The sequence below is a fragment of the Ruditapes philippinarum genome, unplaced genomic scaffold, assembly GCF_026571515.1.
Source record: "Ruditapes philippinarum isolate M1 unplaced genomic scaffold, ASM2657151v2 ctg1757_1_1_1_1, whole genome shotgun sequence".
Taxonomy (NCBI): domain Eukaryota; kingdom Metazoa; phylum Mollusca; class Bivalvia; order Venerida; family Veneridae; genus Ruditapes; species Ruditapes philippinarum.
Window position 1 is genome coordinate 46022 of NW_026861419.1, and position 17944 is coordinate 63965.

Sequence of the window (17944 nt, forward strand, 5' to 3'; positions counted from 1 at the left end):
GAAACTAGGCTTCCCAATTTAGGTAATTTTTTTCAAACCAAAAGAAAATCCCATGTTTTGAAGGAAGGTTTTAGTTAATAGGAAAAACTGGTCACGGTTTAATTCCTGCCTTTCAGACTGAAAAATTTTTTTCCCTTTAAACGCCTTATATTTTCCCCGCTGTGAGATACCGCAAACAGGACTTTATTTTCATTGGCTGATTAGAATAATCATAATCTCTGAGACGTTACATCATGACATCAAAAGTTTATTGCAAATACGTATACCAAATGTATATTCTTAAGTACTGTAAACTATAATATATTGTCGAAATATATACAAATAACGTAATATAGATTTTACACTAAAATCATTTCAGTAAACGGTAATCTCCATTCAAAAATAGCATATAATTAAAAATGTCAAAACTTTACAATACTTCTCTGATACGTGATAGTTACAGTACGGGGAAAAGATATGCATAATATTTACAGACCAGGATGGTATTATGAAAACAAATGATCCTTTTTGATGATGCGTACTGTATATTTCTATCTTTCGAATTATGTGTTGGGTTTACACACTCTATTCAAACTTGTGGGGTTTCATGATAATTTTAATATATAAGACATTTTTAACCAAACAAATGCGAATCTTGTTAATAAATTCTATATCTGCTGCTCTTTTATCAAAAGTTAATATTCTTATTCAGCTGAAATAGCTTTTCCATTTTTTACTAAAAAGGTAAAATAAAAAACGATTTTAATATAGCTACTCCGTATAAGATTTGACATAGCTAAGCTAGAAGGTGTTTATCGGCCCGCAAAATGAAAAATTGACTCGAGGGCCGACAATCACTTTCTGCACCATCTATGACCTGTACGACTTTTATACGCTAAATGGATCTAATTATAGAACTTTGTAAAAATTACTTTGATAATTCTTTCGTTGAAATTCCTGTCTCCTTAGGTTTCTACAGTACAGCCATTTCTAAATACAGTAACTTCTTTATAATGCATATGAATATAGCATATTCCATCAACAATGTTTCAAAACCGCAATGTTTCAAGAAAACAACATATCATTACAGAGCCATATACAAACCCATAATTTGACCATCTACTTAATATTTTGTACTTGAGAGTAGCAAAGTTAAATTATCAGAAGACAGTGCTTAATTAAACGTCTTTTGTTGCTTGTAAAACAAATGTTAAGCTAACATGAATATCTGCTCAATATTCTCCATTATTATGTTACAAAAATGTCCCATGTTGCGAGTTAAACTCAATAGCACGTGACATTCATCTCGGATGTGTATTATCAACAGTTTTAAAGTTTATTGGCAAATCGGTACAAAACCCTTTGGTCACATAAATCGTAAAAAGGCTTTGCAGGATAAAAGGGACTAACAAAACAAACTAATAAAAACAACGTTACGTGAAATGAACGTCATGTGGAAGTGATTTCAAAAAATACAACGATGGTATCAGGCGTTTTCCGTCGTATTCTTATGAACATTTACACGCTTCATAAAGGTACATAAATGTTGAACAAAATACTTTATGCGATTTCGACCAGTTTATTTAAGGCTGGTTTGCATGACAAAGGTATATGGAACAAAAGAAATTCGTAATATTTGAATGTTTTCATAACTGTTGATAAATGTTTTTTTTCCGTTCCAAAAAAGAAACAAGGGTGATCCCATTTATTTTTGCCCGTTCACATTCAGCAAATGATAAGAACTCATGATTTCAAGAACCTGAATTCATAGTCTACCTACCTTTATACTTGTTGTTGATGCCGTCGCGTTGGTTGTGGTACGAATCGGCTTAGTGCGAAACATATTTAATTCCGACGTGATTATCTCCCTTTGACTTTTCTGCGGCATTTGTAACGATTGTTAAACGTTTTGGGGGAAAACGATCTTCGAAGAGTTTTTAAGTTCTAAATAGTGGCAAAGAGGTTTGTTATGCAGAATTGTTGTCTATTTTATAATATTTTGACTATATTTTTCTATGGAGTATTGTATTGTTGCATTTCGAACCAAATGTTTGATATTTTAAGTCTCAGAATTCGATTGTGTTTTGTCTTTTCAGTTTTCACGTGAGCATTGCGAACAATACAATCGAAATTGCGGAAATAAACTGTATTAAGCTCTCAGTGTATGTCTTTGTCAATCGGCCAGATTGCGCGCCATCAGCTCGATACCCTGAAAGGCGACTGGTCGCCATAGTGAAAACTCTTCACACCGTGAAATCCTGTACAAGATCTGTGGAACATCTCCCCAGCTAAGATTGTTATAGATGAGTTTAAGTAGGCTTCAGAAAAATATTTGTAAAGCTACCACTTCATCTGATAATTCACAGACAGACCTGGCTTGGAAACCAGTCATTATACTGTCCTAGGATGATAACTTGAGCCTTTGTTTACATAACAAAGACCAATAACAATGCGAAAAATAGGTTAGGCAGATCAATGCCACAATCTATAAAAATGAAAATAAAACTACATGTTATCATATGTCTTGTTAGCGCAGTAGGTAGAGCAACCGTGTCAGTAATGAGTTTATCCGTACAGACAGAAGTTCGACTACTGGTACATTTTTTTTTTACCTCAGAACAGTCAATTGTTTGACCGGTTTTATGCATACATGAATATGAGATCGAATATTTTATTTCATTGTGATCAAAAAATACAGAAAGAAAAAAGAAAAGAAATAAAAAATAAATATATACTATAAATATATATCATAAGAAGAAAACAAAAAGGAAAACGAAAATAAATGAATAATTATAATGATAAAAAAAACAGAGCAAGAAGAAAAACCTGTGGTTATAAAATGGCACTACTTGGGGTTCGAACCTATGAGAACAAAACTCTAAAAGTTACAAATAATTTCGATCTACCGACAGAGCCATAACGGTACTACGCAAACGATACTGTAAGAATAATGCTATATAGTATTTGTAAGTGTTTACTTTTACGATATCGGCTAATAATCCAGATAACCCCGTTTTTGGACTTTCCCATGTACCGTAAAGACCAAATTATCATCCTAGGACAGTAAGTGACAGTAAGGGTAGATATATAAAGTTAGCTGTCAACAAAAGTGTTTCTCATGAAAACAATATAATATGGTGTTTTAAAAGTGGAGCAAATTGCCACGAAAGATATATTTGGTTAGAACACAACATTGAAGATCTTTTAAAGAAGCATAGAAGAATTGCCTTATTTATATGGTTGGGCACATGTGACCTCACTAGAAAGGTTAATAAATATATTAACTTAAAACCAAATCCAGTTGCTAACTTGAAAAATGATCTGCAAAAGTACAAGGACCTTGCTGACAAGTACTCCGATGTAAAGATCTGTTTCATTCATGTGCCATATTACTCAATTGAAAAGTGGAACAAGTTAAAAGGTCATTCAAATTCTGAAACATTCAAAGAAGACGACCGAAGACTCACAGATTATATAACTGAAATTAATAACTTCATAGATGATTTAAATTGTCAAACCGGAACAAGCTCTCCAAGATTAAATCAGGATCTGTGCAGAAGTCGTAAAAGAAAAAATTCCAAGGCAAGATATTCCTGGAACTTCAATCTTTTAGTGGACGGAATTCATCCATCTTCAGTTTTAGCCAAATCGTGGTTAAAATCAATTTGTAGAACAATATTGCGAGATTGCTTGTAAACTGAAAATCAGTTGTTGTTTCTGTAGGCAGGGATTGCCCAGCCACAGAGTTTGAACATAAAAAACTTTCTACTTATATTTGCATGAATTTCATTGAGATTTCATTTGTTGTAGTGTAAGCAGGGAATGCCCAGCTACACCTTTATTCTAAGGTAATTTAATTTTTTTTTGTATATTAACTCAGATCATTCAATTTTGAAAAAACTAACCACATATATTAGCATAGTAGGTGCATACAAACTTCATTTAAGATGGCAGAAGGGCAGTCACTTGATAAAACGGTTGTAAACTCTGACAATACTGAAATTCAGAGCGCGTCGCCAGATTTACATCTTAGTTCTAGGAATCCGATCTTAACCGAGAAAGGTTTACAATATCAAAGGGATATATATAACAAAAATTTCAGGTCTTGCGTGTCAAAATGGCGAAGGCAATCTGTCCAAGTATCTATAATTATGTCGGACAGTTCAGAAGTAAAAGCGCTGCGCGACGAGAGAACAAATCTCGAAAATTCTTTTGCTGAACTGTGTACGGCTTACGATCAGTTAAACAATTTAAGCGCAGATGATAATACTGAAGTTCGTAGTTCTGAAACATTCGATAAAATTGAAATTGAGCATCAGCTGATTATGTGTAGGATATCTGAAAAAATTTCGGAACTTCAAGTCACAGATTTTGACTTACAGTCAATACGTTCGCAACAAAGTAATAGGTCTTATAGATCGCGACGTTCTTATAATTCAGTGAATATTAAGACTTCTAATCCGGCAACCGAAGCCGCTGTTTTAAGTGCTAGACTCAGATACATAGAAGCAGAAGCTCATTCTCGCGCTCAGTTTGAAAAAATCACAACAATTAAGAAATTAGAAATGGCTAAAGCAAGATTAATGGCTCTAGATCAGGAGTTGGTTGGAGATAATCAGTCTGATACTGTGACTAAACAATTGCAGTTGCCAGTTGATATTGAAGATAAATCTGATTTCGTTCAAAAATATGTTGATACACAATCTCATAGCATTCAAAATGACTATAAAATTATTAAGTCATCGCATTCACAATACACTCAGGGCCAGTCAAATACACATATGCCACAATTTACAACTTCTTCTCTGCCATTTGATTCAACACCTGTTGCAGCTCTGAATCCTGCAGTAGACCCGTTTATGCCTAAAAGTTCACTTTCTAAGGCATCAGTATCTCATGATTCACAATCTGCCATAAACACACAAGCAGGTCAAGATGTATTAAATAATCAAGTTACAGAAGGTTATTTTGATAAAGGTGTCGAGCAGTTAACTAAGTCATTGGTTGAACAAATATGTCTTAATAGACTACCCCCTCCTGAACCTGGAATATTTTTTGGAGATCCGTTGAAATACCCAGCATGGAAAACTGCTTTCAATACTTTAATTGAAAACAGTCATATCTCGCCTTCTGAAAAGATTCATTATTTGAAGAGATACATTGGTGGACCGGTTCGAGAGGTAGTTGAGAGTTATTTCCTACTCTCTTCTGATGATTCTTATGATGAGGCTAGAAGTTTGTTGGATGAAAGATATGGCGATCCTTATATTTTGGCAAATGCCTTTCGTGAAAGGCTTGAAAAATGGCCCAAAATAGCTGCGAGGGATGGTCATGGTCTTAGGCGATTTTCAGATTTCTTGCGGCAGTGTGACACTGCAATGCGCTCTATTGGTAGTCTTGGGTGTCTCAATGATGATAGAGAAAACAGAAAGTTGTTGCTTAAGTTACCAGAGTGGATTGTCACACGTTGGAACCGGTTAGTAGTAAAATGGAAGGATCAGAAGGGTTCATTCCCTCCCTTTTCCGAATTTGTGAATTTTATTGTCTGTGAAGCCAAAATAGCTTGTGATCCAATAACATCTCTTCAGTCACTTAAATCAGATCAAACTAGCTCTGAGTCAGATAAGTCTGATAGACGTCCAAGGTATGAAAACAGTCGGCGACCACCTGTGAGAGGTTATTCTAAATTTCACTGATACTAAACATAAAACCCCATATGTCCCTCCTAATTCAGGTATTTCTAGTAACTGTTGTCAAATCTGTAAGGGAAAACATGATTTAGATCAGTGTTCGCAGTTTGTCAGTAGATCTTTAAATGACAGAAAGGCGTATATTAAAGACAACAAGTTATGCTTTGCTTGTTTAAAGCCAAACCATGTTTCAAAATTTTGTAGGCAGAGGAAACAGTGTAAAACATGCTCTAAATTTCACCCAACGTCTTTGCATGGTGATGTTACTAAATCGGAAAATCCTACAGATATATCTAAAAATGGTTCCAAAGATCAACCACCGTCTGATGTTAAAATCCTGTCTAATACTTCTTTCTCTACGAGCACCAGTTCATGTTTGAAATGCTCCATGATAGTACCAGTATATGTGTCTCAGAAAGACAATCCTACAGAAGAAAGACTAGTGTATGCGCTTTTAGACACTCAATCAGACACTACATTTATTCTTAGTCACACCTGTCAAAACCTTGGTATTTCAGGTACAAAGGTAAAACTTCTTCTTTCCACATTACATTCTGAAAATCGTATTGTTTCCAGTGAAAGAATTAAGAATTTGGTTGTGCGCCCCTTTGATAGCGACTTACGTATGGATATCCCAAATGCGTATACCAGAAGCATTATGCCAGCCAATAGATCACACATTCCGTCTCCTCAAATTGCGGAGAAGTGGCCTCATTTGGCACCTATTGTAGACAAGTAAATGCCTGTCAGTAACTGCGAAGTAGGACTCCTCATAGGATATGATTGTTCTAGGGCTCTTCTTCCTAGAGAGATAATTGCCCCAGATGGCGACGGTCCTTATGCCCAGAGGACAGATTTAGGTTGGGGTATCGTAGGTATAGTGGGTTCCGATAATGTGCACAGTTGTAACGATGAAATTGGAGTTAGTCATCGTATTGTTTCCTGTGAAGTTCCCCACAATTTGGTTTCTGGTCCTACTCATATGCTAGTGTCTCTCCGAAACAGCGTTAAAGAACTTGTTAACCCACATGAGGTTGCGAAAATGATGGAACTAGATTTTAGTGAATGTTCCAGTTCTTGTGATATTTCTATGTCTCGAGAAGACCAAAAATTTATATCTTTGTTGCAAGAAGGTATTCACATGACAGATGGTCATTATGAAATGCCGTTACCGTTCAAAGATTTTGTTCCTGTTCTACCCGATAATAGATCCTTAGCTTTTCATCGTCTTGGTCAATTGGGAAAAAGACTTGCCAAGGATGACTTATACCAAACCCAGTATACTGCATTTATTGAAGACATGATCAAGAAGGGTTATGCTGAGAGGGTCCCAATGGAAGATATTGACCGTAAGGATGGCCACGTGTGGTATATTCCACACCATGGTGTGTTCCATCCGCAGAAGCCTGACAAGATCAGGGTGGTTTTTGACTGTAGTGCTCAGTTCAAGGATAAATCTCTTAATGGTCTTTTACTCCAGGGTCCAGATTTAATAAGTAATCTGATCGGAGTTCTTTGTAGATTTAGGAAGGAAGTTGTGGCCTTCACTTGCGACATCCAACAAATGTTCCACCAATTCAGGGTAAATCCAGAACATCGGGATTTCTTGAGGTTTTTGTGGTGGAAGGATGGAGATCTTAATGGTGATGTTGAAACATATCACATGAATGTCCACCTTTTTGGCGCGGTTTCGTCTCCTGGATGTTCAAATTTTGCTCTTAAACAGGTTGCTTCTGATTACGAAGCTGAGTTTGGGTCTGATTGTGCAAGTTTTATCAGGAGAGACTTTTATGTTGATGACGGATTAAAGTCCGTGCCCTCCGTGAACGATGCTATTAGTTTGATAAATCGGAGCAAAGAAATGTGCAGTAAAGCTGGTTTACACTTGCACAAGTTTCAATCCAGTTCAAAGGATGTACTTAATCACATACCTGTTGATGATAGGTCTAGTTGCCTTAGAGATGTCGATTTGCTGCGAGATGATTTGCCTGTTGAGCGTACTCTTGGTATACAATGGTGTGTGGAATCGGATACCTTCCAGTTCCGTATCACTCTAAAGGACAATCCGTTTTCCCGTCGTGGTGTTTTGTCCACATTGAGTTCTGTTTATGAACCTCTTGGCTTTCTAGCTCCTGTGATTTTGATAGGCAAACAGCTTCTTCAGCAAATGTGTAGAAATAACACTGATTGGGATAGTCCTTTATCTGATGATTTTAAGCCCCTGTGGGAGAGATGGAGACATGACATCTTGCAGTTGCATTCCTTGCAGGTGCCAAGGTGTATAAAACCTGCAGACTTTGGTTCTATCGTGAGATCCGAATTGCATAACTTCTCAGATGCAAGCTTTAAGGGTTATGGCCAGTGCTCATACTTGAGACTGATAGACTCTAGAAATCATGTTCATTGTTCGCTTTTGTTAGGAAAATCCAGAGTTCATCCCTTAAAACAAACAACAATTCCGCGTCTAGAAACTTGGTAATTTGCTGCAGCTGGAATTAGACTTGGATCATATTGAGCATGGTATTGGACCGACAGTAATGTTGTCTTGGGTTATATTTCCAACGACTCCCGTAGATTTCACATCTTTGTCGCAAATAGAGTACAGGAGATTCGGAACCATACAGAACCAAATCAGTGGAAATTCGTTAAAAGTGCTGACAATCCAGCCGACATTGCATCTAGAGGTGCGTATGCTCAAGAATTGTTAGAATCCTCTTGGTTCACTGGTCCAAAATTCTTGTGGGAGCCTTCCATACCTTCTGTTAATGATGATACCGAGATCAGAAACTTGTCTCCTGATGATCCAGAAGTTAAGAAATCTATTGTTCATACTTCTTTAGCCATATGTGCTCATTCCAGTATTCTTGAACGAATAGGATATTTTTCTGATTGGACTCGTGCGAAGAAGGCAATTGCGGTCTGCCTTAGGTTTAAGGAAATGCTTGTCAAACGTTCTATCAAGAGGTGTTCCAATGTGTCATGTAAGTTTGATGTTGAGCTGCGTTTAAAAAATTATCATCCAGTTCAGGTGAACAAGGTTCAATCAGCCGAAAGAGAAATCATAAAGTTAGTGCAGAAAGATGCTTTCAGCGATAAGCACGAATTATTGTCAGCAGTTGTCAAGTCTCAGAACAAAAATTCAAATTTAAAGCATTTTAATGTTTTGCAAAAAGGTTCTCCGATTTTCAAGTTAGACCCTTATATGGATGGGGAATGTATCATTAGAGTTGGCGGTCGTCTAGCTAATTCGCAGTTTTCTCTTAGCGAGAAACATCCCATTATCTTACCCAGGAAGGGACATGTATCTGATCTGATTCTTAGACATTTCCATGAGAGAGTAAAACACCAAGGTCGGGGAATGACCATAAATGAAATCAGAGCAAATGGTTTCCATGCATTTAAACCGCTTACACATTTTCTCCCCTAAATAGTGAACAGTTCTCCCCTGCTATATTGAAATTCGTCCTCAAATATCGCAGAATTACAGAGCAATGTGAATTAAACTCTGAGCTATATACAGTTTCGCTCCCGCATTGGGCACCAATGTCAACATAGCCAGCCGGCATATATTAGCTCGACTATTCGCAGAATAATCAAGCTAATGTAGTCACCCATTTGTCGGCGTCGGCGTCGGTGTCGGCGTCCCTGTGGTAAGGTTTTTGCGTGTAAGCTGGTATCTCCATAACTACTGAAGGGAATGGATTGAAACGTCACACACTTGTTCTCTGTGATTATCTTACATGATTGGCACAAGTCCCATAACTCTAATTCGCTTTTTTGAATAATTTTGCCCCTTTTTCGTTTTGGAAATTCTTGGTTAAGTTTTTGCGTGTAAGCTGGTATCTCGATAACTACTGAAGGGAATGGATTGAAACTTCACACACTTGTTCTCTGTGATTATCTAACATGATTGGCACAAGTCCCATAACTCTGATTTTTTTGTATAATCATGCCCCTTTTTGTGCTTAGAAATTCTTCGTAAAATTTGTGCGTGTAAGTTGGTATCTCCATAACAACTGAAGGGTTTGTGCCTTTTTAGGAACAATTTTATGCATTCATAATAATAAAGCAGTGATTAACTCGATAAAACATCTGAATAACAAGCCTTTGTACCTTTTCGGACAAATTTATGTATTCATATAGGTAAGCATTATTATACTCAATGAAACACCCCTGTGACAACTTTTCGAATAGTCGAGCGTTACTGTCTTCCGGCAGTTCTTGTTTTTCTAATGCGTTAATGTCATTCAATGTGGAAAGAAAATTGAAACAAGGTATATCCAAGATATATATTTATTATACAACTCAACACATCAATGGTCATGTAGCAACTGCATCGATGCATACATTTGTCACCTGATCATTGACGATTTAGTTATGGGTTGCAGAATTGTCCCACAATATAGATCTGGCACTTCATTAACTTCCGAAAAGGTCATTTGAATAAACACTGACCAGTATATCGAATATATTGATACATTTTCTAATTTCACTCATGAGGCGTGGTGTATTGGTATAGATGCAGGACTACCGATCTGAAGGTCTCTGGTTCGATTCCTTACCACCACCACGCTATGATTTGTTTTCCAAAATTAACTTGCAAGAACTAATTGAAATTGTTTTACTACACCTGGTTATAGGATACATTTTAAGTGGTGTTTTATACAAAATTATATTTTCATTTCATTTAAGTATCTTTCAGTGGTTCTCTTTGTGACATTATACAATCGTATACACATTATAAAGGCAGATATTAAAGATACAACATAAATAGTACACATAACAAAAATTTAAGAGAATAGAAATTTTAAAATTAGAATAAAAAACAGCTCGCTTAAATAGGATTCGAACCGACCACTTTACGTCTACATCCTTCAACACCAACTAAGCTAAGAGTACAGGATTTTGGCAATTGGATATTTACATTCATATCGATTTACAAATACATCGTAATGTTTACGGAATATACCGACTACAGGGACACAGGTCAATGTTGTTGGACAAAAAGTATGATTGCATTGTTAATAAATAGTTAACATGAAATGTATAGTGAATAACGGGATTTGAGATCATGGAGTAGCATGGATTATAATTAATGAAATTGACCTATATAAAAACGACACATCTGGAATTGCAATGGTTTTATTGATAATTTTCAATATTGGTGACACAGGCTCCAGAATATTAATAACAATTCATAAAGCCGCTTACTAAATAATGACAACTCTATGACAATTTGTCTTAATTTTTCAAATTTTAATACTGTTGATTTGAATTTTGATTTGTATAATTATATACTATTTTGCGAACAGAGTATGAAATTGACTTATTCATTATCATACACACATATGAGAGTTATTTGTTTGCCCAAATTTATCTCTAAAAGTTTGCCATTAATTTATTTAAAACTTTGTTTCGAAACTCTCGTGAATTTGAACGATTCAAGAATAAATGATTTCTTCAATAATCGTAGGGTTTATTTCGATATTTGCAGAGTTAGCAATACTGAAAATTTTGATGTTAGAATCATTGCATCATGAAAAACGATTGAATATAATCGCTTTCCAATTTAGATCAATGTTCTAATTTAAAATCACCTTTGCTTTTTATCTTTTGAAACCATTTTTTATTCAATCCTTGTTAGAAGTTAAGTAATATTTATTTAGACTGTAGTAAAAGTATCTTGAATATCATCTTCTAAATCATGTCTGCTATGTTTGAAGGTCAAATAATTTTATTTTTGAAATATTTCTCATTTATCATCATTACGTAGGATGATTTTCTTTTAGTTTGAGTATAATTATATCGATGATTTTCATTCTAAAGCTTTCGTTTTCGTTGACTTGAATGGTTCTTTTTCGTATCCACATTGAAGCAAAAATGTAATGTACAATGAATTGTCACTAAAATGGCGCCGATGGCGTGAAGATGTTACATTTAATCTCATATGCACACGCAATAGTATGCGATTGGATTTTCCCTTGTATTCATTGTTCAAATTCTTGAATATAATTATACTGCGATTTCTTCAAATGTATTCAAATTACCAATCAAATAGGCTGTCGCAGTCTCTTTTGTTATAAAACAAAATAAGTATATTCAAATACCGATAAAAATTAATAAAAAAACAATATACGAGGGTTGTTCAAAAAGTAATAGGACTGGGAGTCTTGCGTATTCAAATATCATTCAATTTAGAATATTTTCATATGTACAGCAATCGTAAAATGTTTTCTACAAATCAAACGTAAGTTTTTTAATCTATTGTGCTAAACGCGCTTTTCCTTTGCTATTGAATAACCATAGTAACACGCACCCGGCGCAGCACATAAATATAGTTATTGGAGCTAAGTTCTACTTCTAATTTATTCATAAATAACTATTTGTTTTCCACAGTATTCCGTAAATACGTTGAAATATATTAATGTGACATTATGTCCAAATTTGACGTCATTCGGACATGAAATGGCCTAAGTATTAAGTTTTGAACAGCAGCGGTCATAGCGTTAGATGTAGAAATATGACATTTGTTAACAAACAGAAAATGTGTGCCATCGTTAAATTTTGCCAACAGATTGACTATAATCATTCAGATACACACAAAATGATTAAATAAACCAAGGACAATTATCCTGCCATCAGGACACTTGTTTTCAGCTGGCACAAGCAATTCAAAAACTGAAAATACAAGATCACTAACGAGAAAAGGCGAGGATGAAAGTTGAAAATTGACGGGACGTTAGTGACGTCAATTTCAAAAACGCTACAAAAGAATCCACGGTAAACGGTACGCGAACTGTTTATCGTTGTTTGTATCTGCTTCGGGTCTACTTATTCAGTTTTAACCAAAGGATTGTAAATAAGACATTTGTTATAAACACTATTTTATTGTATTTAACTAGATATACGTGTAATCAATAAATTAATGTAATAGTTAACGGTAATAATTAGAAGTGTTTCCCGAAAACTTGTTTTAATAAACGATAGACTGTGCTAAGTAGAAAAGGATACTTTTCAATTGAGAAATATCTTTATTGTTCTGTATATAATCATATTGTTTTAAACACAATGACATGAGTAAATTAATAAAATAAATTGCTTTTGCTTTAACATTTTCAGTCCTTTTGATTTCCAAGGTTACTCAAAAAACACGAGAAAACCCGGAGAATGGCCGGCTTTCGGGCATTTATTTGTTGTTGTTTTTTTTAAACAGTGGAACGAGAATGTGATCGCTTTTTTTCTTGCTTCATCTCCACATATGAGGCAAAGTAAAAGTTACATTACTCATACACCTAGAGACTAGGGAGACTACTTTCAGAAAGAATTACGCTTATTACAATTTCGATTTATTTTACGACGTCATGAACGTCAATTATTGTATTGTTAGCGTGCGCCGCGTTTCGTACCCCTTGTCATTTGAAAATTTCACAGAAATTTCATTTGTTTACATTTTGTTTTGATTTTTTCACTGTATATAGAGATCATGTTCCGATATTTGTCTCATGTTAAATTTTGTACGTAAATTTAAAAATGTGAACAGTAGAGCTGCAGTCCTATTACTTTTTGAACAACCCTCGTACTTCAAAAAATAATGCCCAGAATATTTGTGACAATACTACTGCAATTTACTTGTTATGTGAGTGAGGCCAAATATGTTCATACAAAAGCGTAAGTTTAGTGCAGCATACATGTACCCAGCATTGCTGTATAATTATCAATATTCAGTAAAAGAGTAATTATAATGTTCCAAATGAATGCATATAGCATGGAGTATAAGATTGTAACCCAAAAAGCACCTGACTGTGAAAGGTGTGTGACCTAATATATTCGAATAAGTACATGCTTATGCTAAATGTGTGATCCAATAAGTACATGATTAAACATGGTGTGTGACCCAAGGTACAAAATTGTGCATGGTGTGTGATCCAATAAGTACATGATTGAACATGGCATGTGTCCCAATAAGTACAAGATTGTACATGATGCATAACCAAATAAGTACATGGTATAACATGGTGCGTGAAAGGTCATTATTCTGCACTACCTTAAATGACAGTATAATGAATAATATTAACAATAATTGGTTGGTTGGATATATTTGACTGTCTAGGGTGATCGCCTTCCAGCATGATACATTTGTGTGCCAGTGTAGATAACATTAGTAGGGTACAAACAAACTGCACTAAACTCGGCCTAAAAATCAACCATTTAAATCAAGCCTATACACAATATGTCTTAATATTCAATGTCGATACACTGTGGCAATATGTCACCGGAAAAGTCTTCACACATTACAAAATTATTTCTATGTTTTGGCAAAGGGTAGTGGTAAACATTACGTTGTAAATGGTTTAATATCATTCTAGGCTGAGATGGAAAAAATATTTAAGGAATTTGAAGCGGAAAATGACAAACAGGTCTACGAGAAATGTATGATGAGAATAACTGACATCTACAAAGAAGTAAAAAACAAACTAGACAGGCGGACATACATGGTATCTGGCGGATTTGAAAAATACAAAAAAGATATGCAAAGTGTCGTAGAGATGTATGAAAACGAGCAAGACAACGAAAATGTAGACCGTGTGCAGGTATTGAAAATATATCAATTTCATGTACAAATATTTCACGAAAATACTTTAACAAAAATTATGATATATTCAGTGGATTATTTTCAAAAGAAACTTTATCCTTTATTAGATATTCTTCATGGAATTACAAGTTATCGCTTAATTTTAACGATCAAAATCTGAATTGGACAATCAAAGATTACACCTTTATTCTTGTTCTCGAAAAGTTAAAACTGAAACAAGTGAATTTAAATTTCTTTGCATGATTAAAGAAAAACATAATTGGAGTCAACATACAATTCTACAATTTACATACAATTTGTGTGATTGTTTCTACTGTGTAAAATAATACGTTGCTATTTATTTCATACCTTACACAATGTAACAAATGAACTTCCAGCGTTTGCAACTTCTGATCTACTAAAACCAAATGTATTAAGATTCAATATTATCAATTCCGTCGCATTTTCATTACCCAAGCCTTAAAATTCATTTCAAATCCATATTGTATTCTATAAGCCTCGTTTAGCCATCCATATCAATTGTATCTTGTAATCGATATTTGGATTGAAAATACATTGCTGAGTAAAATAAGATTCTATTCACCTCGACTTTTATAGGTTACTAGCTATGTATCCGTCCAATATAGTTCAGTATTGTACTCAACAATGTATGCTAACCTTATATTATGTAATGTACATGTAGTTCAATCGTTGTCTGATATTCTATATTATTTTGCTTTCGAGTTTCATGATGAACTCCTAACTTTTCTATGTTTTCGCATTCTTATTAACTGACCGAATAAACATTTTTTTTCGCCTGAATATTTCATTACTTTTAGAACTTTATCTTATTTTTGAAAATGGTTTTGCAGATAAATAAGGCTAAGCGTGATTTCCTAGCGGAGCGACAAGCTGAAAGTGAAGCTATTATGACTGAAGATAAATCCATCTCAGAACAAGAGCAAAAAGGTAAATCCTGTTCTTGATATCAATAAATTTCGCAAACTCGTCAAGGTGATTACCTCCCTTAACAGATTATAACCACTGCCTTCACAGACGTCACATGACGATGAAAGTCACATGACGTAACATCGAAATTCAAATGTAAAATTTAATGTCGACCGTTACAAAAGAAAATCTAACGTCATTTTTCTCTTTTTTATTTTTAACGTTTTGAACCTACGTTCGTAAGAGCTCTATAGTTTTTCAAAAAATCAAAAATGATCAAAAGTATACAAAAAATGAAAAATAAATTAAAAAACTAAACGATATAACATATTGTTAAAAATGTGTGTGTGGTGGCAGAGATCTTTGTACTGATCAGGGGAGATCACTGCGTAGGAGATTGGGAATTTCGTTCTTGTGCCTGTGCATATATTTGTGCGTGACGCTAAGGGACGCGTCATCGCGCGTGCCTGTGTGTATGTTTGTTTGTCTGTCTGTATCTTAACGTGTTTGTGTGTGTTAATTCTTATTTGCGTATTTGTTTGCTTTGGGAGATTATTGTTTGCTTGCTATTGTGTGTGATGTTTGGGTTTCTGGTGTTATTTATTGTGGGGAGGGGTATTAATATCATTGCTTGAGCAGTATGTGTTGCTTAGACGGTGCTTACGGTCAGGAGATATTGCATTTTACATTGGTTCTCACAAAAGAACTCGATCGATCCGGGTGTACATTTTTTTTTCAATCTCAATTTGTATTTGTTCGCAAACCATCGGGGTGTCCCTCAAGGAAATAAATCAACATATTTTGAAATGATAAATATTGCCAATATAATTATTGCAACTTCTTGTTAGTTATTGTGACCTTTTTTATTATTCCTAAGTATTTCATCTGATAATCTTTTTTCGTGACTATTTCTATAACCTAAGTCAGACAAAAAAGACTTTATTGTTCTGGTTTTATAAAGATGAATTGGAAAAACAACAGAAAAAGCTTGAAGCTGATTTTAGAGAAGCACAAGAAAAAGCAGTCAAACATTCCCAAGAGGAAATTAAAAGGCAAAGAAAACAATTCGATGAACAGTTGGCTTTAGTCCGAAAGGCACAAGAAGAAAACGAAGCGGCAAACAAGACAGCATTCTTAGAAGAAAGACTGGCTAGACGTGACGCTGAAATGCTTAATATGGCTACAAAACTTGCACGTTTAGAAGGCCGGCTTGAGGGACTAACGACAAACCAAGAACATGAAAAAGAAGAGAAGGGTGGTGGTTGCTCAGTATCTTAACTTTAAACGAGGACTAGGGAGTATCTATGTTTAAAATTACAATTAAGATATCCAAATATAATTACTTTGATTGACAGATGGTGATTTTAATTGAAACACTACTGTATTATGCACTAAGTAGGTAGGATTATTACGTATCAAATGTTTTATTTATATATTTTTTTCAATTTAATTACAGTTTGTTTTTACTAAGCTATCGTTTATCAAATTAGTTGCACTTTTATTAACAATATATAGTAAATATACATATACACTATACTAAAGTTCAAAGTAGTCCGACGATATATTTTTATGAAATTCTTTACATTGTTGGTTTTACAATAAGTTGAGTTTTTCATACTTCAAAATACCGATTACGGAAATGTTTTGCTATAACAACCGTATCAACGTTGATTTGTAAGAATAAATGTTGTTTTAACTCAAAAGTCAAAAGATAACTTCACTCGCTACCCTTCAAAGTTTCCATATTTTTTACATTTTGAGTATATATGAATGCAAACTGGAAAAACGCATACTACTTTCTCCATCTATATGTTATTCTTATTGATTGTTTTGTATTAATGTAGATATGTATTCAATTTTCTAGCATTTTTGTTATCATGATTTTGAATTTAATTGATTTGTTAATTTCGAAATCTTTCAATATTGGGTGAATGTTTTGTTAAATATATAGAGAATATTTCTTGCTTTTAATAATAATTATTATTATTATTATTTTTATTATTGTGACTGTAAGATGAAATCTTATTTCTTAGAGTGCTTCAAAATCAGTACTCTGACGAGTGGCGTAATAATGAGAGTACTACTCATGAAGTTCACCAGATGAAATTAAATTTTAAATTACATCACACACACACACGCGCGCGCACGCGCGCGCGCGCACGCGCGCACCAACACAAGAAAAAAAATGTAAAAATTGTCTTTTTATTGTATGCTTTATTGTGAGTTTAAATGATATTTTTCAATATTACCTTTAATGTTAAGATCTATTTTCCCCAGTGGTAGCCTCAATTTTAGACGACTTTTGCAAAATAAATGAAGACTAGAACTCAAAAATGTGTTCAAAATGAGCATTAGAAGGCAATGCTTATATTTTTTTTAACAAAAGTGATAAACCACCCTTTGCTTTGATGACTTTAATTCTATAAAATGAAAATGTTACACACAATAAACTGAGCGGAGTGATTTCAATTTCAATCCATCTCAAGTGAGAGGTTGTCCGCCATTTTTAAATTGTGTGCTGGTGTGATAGAGTCACTTATATGTTTTTGCTGATATAGTTTGTGTTTTAATACGAAATTTCCACAAATTCAAAAGAACGGAAACTTGTTCGAGGATTGATACAAACAATTTATAATTGATGCAGATGCGTTTCCATTCCAGAAAATAGCTAGGAATTATCAAACATGGAATTATCAAACAGTTTATACATTTCAATTAATTTCAAAGTTATGTTCGTAAAAGTAAAATACAGAAA

General features: G+C 34.3%; 2 protein-coding genes and 1 long non-coding RNA gene across 3 annotated transcripts; all 3 read left to right on the forward strand.

Moving 5' to 3' along the window:
- Nucleotides 1-1773: 1773 nt before the first annotated feature.
- LOC132715559 (uncharacterized) lies at nucleotides 1774-2139 on the forward strand. Its single transcript, XR_009623702.1, has 2 exons — nucleotides 1774-1941; nucleotides 2076-2139. It is a non-coding gene; the product is annotated as an uncharacterized LOC132715559 (long non-coding RNA).
- A 950-nt stretch (nucleotides 2140-3089) lies between these two features.
- Nucleotides 3090-5675, forward strand: LOC132715556 (uncharacterized). The gene has a single exon (XM_060698567.1). It carries the CDS (start codon nucleotides 3927-3929, stop codon nucleotides 5673-5675), a length of 1749 nt encoding a protein of 582 aa, XP_060554550.1. The 5' UTR covers nucleotides 3090-3926.
- Nucleotides 5676-6408: 733 nt separating this feature from the next.
- On the forward strand, nucleotides 6409-9096 carry LOC132715557 (uncharacterized). Its single transcript, XM_060698569.1, has 2 exons — nucleotides 6409-7946; nucleotides 8244-9096. Exons 1-2 carry the CDS (start codon nucleotides 6409-6411, stop codon nucleotides 9094-9096), a joined length of 2391 nt encoding a protein of 796 aa, XP_060554552.1.
- The last annotated feature ends 8848 nt before the right edge of the window (nucleotides 9097-17944 follow it).

What these genes read in the sequence shown, in the direction of transcription:
- LOC132715556 (XM_060698567.1), top strand. Translation starts at nt 3,927, where the DNA reads ATGGCAGAAGGGCAGTCACTTGATAAAACGGTTGTAAACTCTGACAAT.
- LOC132715557 (XM_060698569.1), top strand. Translation starts at nt 6,409, where the DNA reads ATGCCTGTCAGTAACTGCGAAGTAGGACTCCTCATAGGATATGATTGT. An exon ending in CATTCCTTGCAGGTGCCAAG is followed by an intron (nt 7,947 to 8,243) that starts GTGTATAAAACC and finishes CGACTCCCGTAG; the next exon opens with ATTTCACATCTTTGTCGCAA.